The sequence below is a fragment of the Lactuca saligna genome, chromosome 5 (genome assembly GCF_052625555.1).
Source record: "Lactuca saligna cultivar CGN05327 chromosome 5, ASM5262555v1, whole genome shotgun sequence".
Classification (NCBI taxonomy): domain Eukaryota; kingdom Viridiplantae; phylum Streptophyta; class Magnoliopsida; order Asterales; family Asteraceae; genus Lactuca; species Lactuca saligna.
The window spans coordinates 59,096,154-59,101,670 of record NC_136421.1 but is presented as its reverse complement, the minus strand read 5'-3'; the positions used below and the strand labels follow the sequence as shown (position 1 = coordinate 59,101,670).

Here is a 5,517-nt window from a genome sequence, read left to right as displayed (position 1 = left end):
GCGCTTGGTCCCTAATGTTTGTTTTTGTTACACGCTTGGTCCTCATCTTACCCAAAACGACTATTATTTAAATAGAAAAAAATGATGGAGCATGTAAGGTAAGGTGATAGGGGTGGGGTTGGGGGTGTGTTTATTTAAATAGATTAAAAAATCAAGGGTAAAATAGTCTTTTTATGTATGATAGGGACCAAGCGTGTAACAAAAACAAACAATAAGGACCTTCCGAATTAAAAATATAAATTAGAGACCAAATGCACAAATTACCCTAAACCATAGGGACCATTCGTGTAATTTACTCTCGAAACTATAGGGACATTTATGTAAGTTACCCTAAGTTAAATCTTCAGCCGATAAAAAGTTAAAAATTGTTGATTAATAAGGAAATAGATTGTGTTGCATCCATCGTCCCATATTCCATACTGACCAATACCATGCTGTCATGTAAGACTCATAAATGCAAGGGACATGCTCTGTAGATTCGTGTACCCTACGCATTTATGGAATCTTGAAATTGTTTTACTTTGCCCCTTAATTAATATCATAATGTAATACTCTGTCCTCCTACATACTCTATTTGCACTTCACCCCCTGCATTTTGCCTCTTGTAACCGTCTCTAGTCTACTATCTACAACATTTTATGATTCGTTTATAAATTATTACCAAATCTCTGTTTCTCTCTCTCACACACACGCAAACACAGATATATATTATATATACACGCAATAATCTTTGGGATGTTGATATGATTTAATGGTTGGTTTTTGATTTTCTTTGTTCTGTTCAGTTGGGTACTCTCAATTGGAGTGACAGAGAAGAACGAGAGTGTCATATTGTTTCGATTTTCTGTCCCTTACAGCCGGAAATAAGTGTTTTGTGTGTCTGAGCTCTGAATTCCGATATCTCTTAGGGTTTCTTAATTACTGAATCAGATGGCGGAAATTGGATTGAGAAAACGGAGGATCATGAGATCCATAACGGTGACTGTAATTAGCGTCGTGACAGCTTCGATGCTCGCTTCGGCCGATAGAAGCGGGATGAAAGAAGATTTGGTTGCAGCAGCGACGGCGGATGTTGATGGTGATTTGAGTTATGGTTATTTTGTGAAATTGGCAAATTATTTGTTTCAAACAGATGGATCTGGTTATCAGCATGTTTGGCCTGTAAGTATCTTCTTGTCTATTTCCCATCTTCCATGGAGTTTCTTTCACTGTTATAAAGTTTTCTGGATGCATACTTTACTGAATATACAGATACAGATTGCAGATTCGAAGTACGTTTCAGATTTTACTTTACATTTGTTGCACTTTACCTACCATTTTACTCTTCCCTAAATTACCAAATCCTTTTCTAAATGCAATTTAGGAACATCTTCTTTCTTAATTTCAATTACTTTTTAGTAAGAGATTTGTTCAAAGTTCATCATTTTGAAAACAACTTGTACACAATACAGCTTGCTTTATCTACTTCATCTCAATATTTAGTTTTTTTTTTTTTTTTTGTTTAACAAAGGATAGAAAGGTATTACTTGTCTTTCATTAAATAAAAGGAAGGGCCCATTTTATAATTCTTTAGGTATAAAAAATGTATTTAGGTGAGGCATGACTGATAGCTGTTGATTTATTATCCTTTAAAAACTCTGAATCTGAGATTCATACATTTTTACAAACTTGAATATTCATTTAGTCTCATTACAAAATACAAAGCAATAGTCTTTTAACATATTTATTATATTATATTAATAATTTTTTCATACTTAACTTTAAATTTTGAAAAATACTAAACTTATAATTAAACTGAGATTAAAACTACACAACACATATACTAGATTAGTAGTAACTTTAAAAAATAAATATTATCCAAAATTATATACGAATAAAATATACATATCATATTTATAATCAACTGATGCAGCATAGATTACGAACTACTCCACTATAACTTGTCCAGAACTTCATGTTAGCTATAGAAAAAGGGCCCCCCCTCACACATAAAAACAAAACCAAATGACAAAACACGTGATAATGATGCACATTTGACTTTTCAGACAAGTCATTCATTTCGATATATAACAAGTTAAAAAACTTTTCATCCCTTTATTTTATCTAATAATTCCAAACTCAAAATCACTTTTAAAGTTACTTAACATTTTCGCATAGTAAATAAACATAGATATTATATTAGAGGAAACGATTCGTACACAACAGTTTTTTACAGTCAAAACAATTTATGCATTATAGAGCTGAACAGTACAACATTTTAAAGCAATGTTGTGTATGGAGAAAAATTGTTGTGTCATGTTACCTAAAATAAGAACCAAGCATGAAGAATTTCTATCCAAATTTTTTTTTTTCACAGGAAATGGAATTTGGGTGGAAAATTGTGGTTGGTAGCTTCATCGGTTTTTGTGGTGCAGCTTTTGGGAGTGTAGGTGGTGTTGGTGGTGGTGGTATATTCGTGCCTATGCTTACTCTCATTATTGGATTTGATCCTAAATCCGCAACTGCCATTTCCAAATGTAAGAAACAAAAAATTTAGAGTAAATTACACAAATGGTCCCTATGGTTTAGGATAATTTACACGTTTGATCCTTAACTTATTTATTTAACTCGGAAAGTCCCTACTGTTTACCTAAAAAGACTATTTTGCAGCAGCGTTAATTATTCTATTTATACACACACACACGATATGTCAACGTGTCAGTGTCACTATCAGTCTGTCACTGTCACTGTTACTGGTACTGAGGAATAATTTTTGAATTTTGTTTTCCAGGTATGATAATGGGAGCGGCCGCCTCGACTGTTTACTATAATCTTAAATTAAGACACCCAACACTTGATATGCCGATTATTGACTATGACCTGGCACTTCTTATCCAACCAATGTTAATGCTTGGAATTAGTATTGGAGTTTCCTTCAATGTTATTTTTGCTGATTGGATGGTTACAGTCCTATTAATTATTCTATTTATAGGTATTATTTTTATTTAGCATAATTTTATTTTTACGTATATGGTTATTCATCAAATAACACATCATGTGTGTATATATACTTAAAAAACCCGTAGGCACATCAACAAAGGCCTTTTGCAGAGGCGTTGATACATGGAACAAGGAAACCATTATGAAAAAGGTAATGATGTTTAAAAAATACTGTTAGGAAATGGAAATAAATAATAAATGAATTATGTTGTGAACGTTTTTTTTTTACAATTTCAGGAGGCTGCTAAGCGCTTAGAGCCAACTGGTGTGTTGATTCAACACTCTTTCAATATTATAATTAAATTTGATTATAAATGCTTTCATCTTTTCTTAATAAACATACGTATAATTAGTTAATTACCATGTTAGGAGCCGATGCAGTAGATTACAAGTTTCTCCCTGGTGGGCCCAGCAATGAAACAAAAGCCGAAGAAGCATTAAAAGAAGAGGTAAAAATAAGATTTACCTCTCAAAAAAAAAAATGTAAAAAGAGCTAAAATTGGACACTTTATATTACCTTTGAACTTCTTAGGTCACTGTTTGGGAGAATGTTTGCTGGAAGGAATTTGGGCTTCTTTGCGTTGTTTGGGTCGCATTTCTTGCGTTACAGATTGCTAAGGTTCTTTATCATTAATCACTTATATTTTATTATTTTATTTTCCTCAATAAAAAAATATATTTTAACTTACAATTTGTGTATGTTGATGAAACAGACTTATACAACCACTTGTTCCATATTGTATTGGGTGCTGAACTTGTTACAGGTATCTGATCAAAAAAAAAAAAAACAACATACTTTCTAGTGTCACATCTTATTGATTTACCCACTTAACTATTTTTATCATTACTTTTTAGATTCCAGTTTCTTTTGGGGTATCAGGGTATGAGGCTATAAGCTTATACAAAGGTTCTAGAAAGATATCATCAAAGGGAGATTCCGACACCAACCTTACAGTTGGCCAATTAATCTTGTATTGCTCGTGTGGCGTCCTAGCTGGCATGGTTGGGGGCCTACTTGGTCTAGGTGGCGGATTTATCATGGGCCCACTCTTCTTGGAGCTCGGAATACCCCCCCAGGTATCCTTTATTTTCTTCTGAAATGAAATTTTTTAATAGAGTTAGTATTAATCTTCTGAAGGTTGTTGATGATTTGAGTAGGTTTCAAGTGCTACAGCTACTTTTGCCATGATGTTTTCTTCTTCAATGTCTGTTGTGGAATATTATCTTCTTAAGCGTTTCCCAGTTCCTTATGGTAAATCCATATTTTATTTTTTTATTATCAGTAAAAAAAATAAAAATACGTTTGCTAATTTTTGAAGTTTTTTCACAGCTTTGTACTTCCTTGTGGTTGCAACAATCGCTGCTTTTGTTGGACAACATGTCGTGAGAAGAATAATTATTATATTGGGAAGGGCGTCTTTAATTATATTCATCCTCGCATTCACCATATTCGTTAGTGCAATCTCATTAGGTATAATATTCTATTTTTTTTTTTTTTTTTTTTTTTTTTAAGTTGTAATACACTCCTTCAACTTTCTGACCTGTTTGAACCACGTGTCATGTGTGTCACTTTTAGCCATATTTTAAATGTTACACATTTTGTCTGGTAGTTGTATCTAACCTATACCAATCAACTTTAGATAACTAGGTTGAAATTGTCATATATATGTTTTTTAAATTTTAAGCATCTTTTCTCTAATAACATCGTGTATTTTGTGTAACAGGTGGAGTTGGAATTTCAAACATGATTGATAAAATTGAACGACATGAATACATGGGATTCGAGAACCTATGCAAATACGAGGTTTGAGATTACTTTGTTATGCAAATGCAAATCCACATTGGATTTCGGTAGCAAAATTTGTAATTGTCTAAATTTCTTATAGGACCATATTTTTTTTTTTATATCACGTGTACTAGCTTGTAATTTCTTTTCATCTTCATTTTTTTTGTATAATTATGTATTGTGCAATAAGTTGAATCTTAATAAAGTGAGAAGAAAGTTAAAGTTTTTCATGTGTTTACGTCTTATTTACAAGATGCTTTTATGAAAAGTCCTCAGTCGCTCGGCTAACTATGTTTATCTTATGGTTCTCACTTGGATTTTTGTTTAAAGACAAACTGTCGTATTTTAAACTTGACAAAAGAACAATATGGTGATTAATTTTGTGAACTGAAAACGTAACGTTAGTAATATCTAAAGCAAATAATATGGAAAATAATATTGAGAATTAAATATCAAATAGTCAAAATGATAAGTTAGATTATTATATATATATATATATATATATATATATATATATATATATATATATATATATATATATATATATATATATATATATATATATATATTAATTTCTAAAATATGGTTTGTGAGAAGATTTACTATTCATTTGATGTAAGCAAAAATAGAGTAAGGTGTTGTTTGTTTTTTCTGAGGTAAAATGTTTGCAGTCTGCGGGTTACATCTGTAGACTTCTGTAGCAAAAGAGGTGGATCAAACGTTTGGAGTGTGAAAAAAAAAACTGTTTTGTT

General features: G+C 31.6%; 1 protein-coding gene across 1 annotated transcript; it reads left to right on the top strand.

The window, feature by feature from the left end:
* The first annotated feature begins 636 nt into the window (after positions 1 to 636).
* On the top strand, positions 637 to 4,995 carry LOC145048994 (sulfite exporter TauE/SafE family protein 3-like). Its single transcript, XM_078997678.1, has 12 exons — positions 637 to 1,161; positions 2,357 to 2,516; positions 2,771 to 2,971; positions 3,066 to 3,130; positions 3,217 to 3,244; positions 3,349 to 3,428; positions 3,512 to 3,598; positions 3,693 to 3,743; positions 3,835 to 4,056; positions 4,138 to 4,231; positions 4,310 to 4,450; positions 4,704 to 4,995. Exons 1-12 carry the CDS (start codon positions 931 to 933, stop codon positions 4,787 to 4,789), a joined length of 1,446 nt encoding a protein of 481 aa, XP_078853804.1. The 5' UTR covers positions 637 to 930; the 3' UTR covers positions 4,790 to 4,995.
* Positions 4,996 to 5,517: the final 522 nt, after the last annotated feature.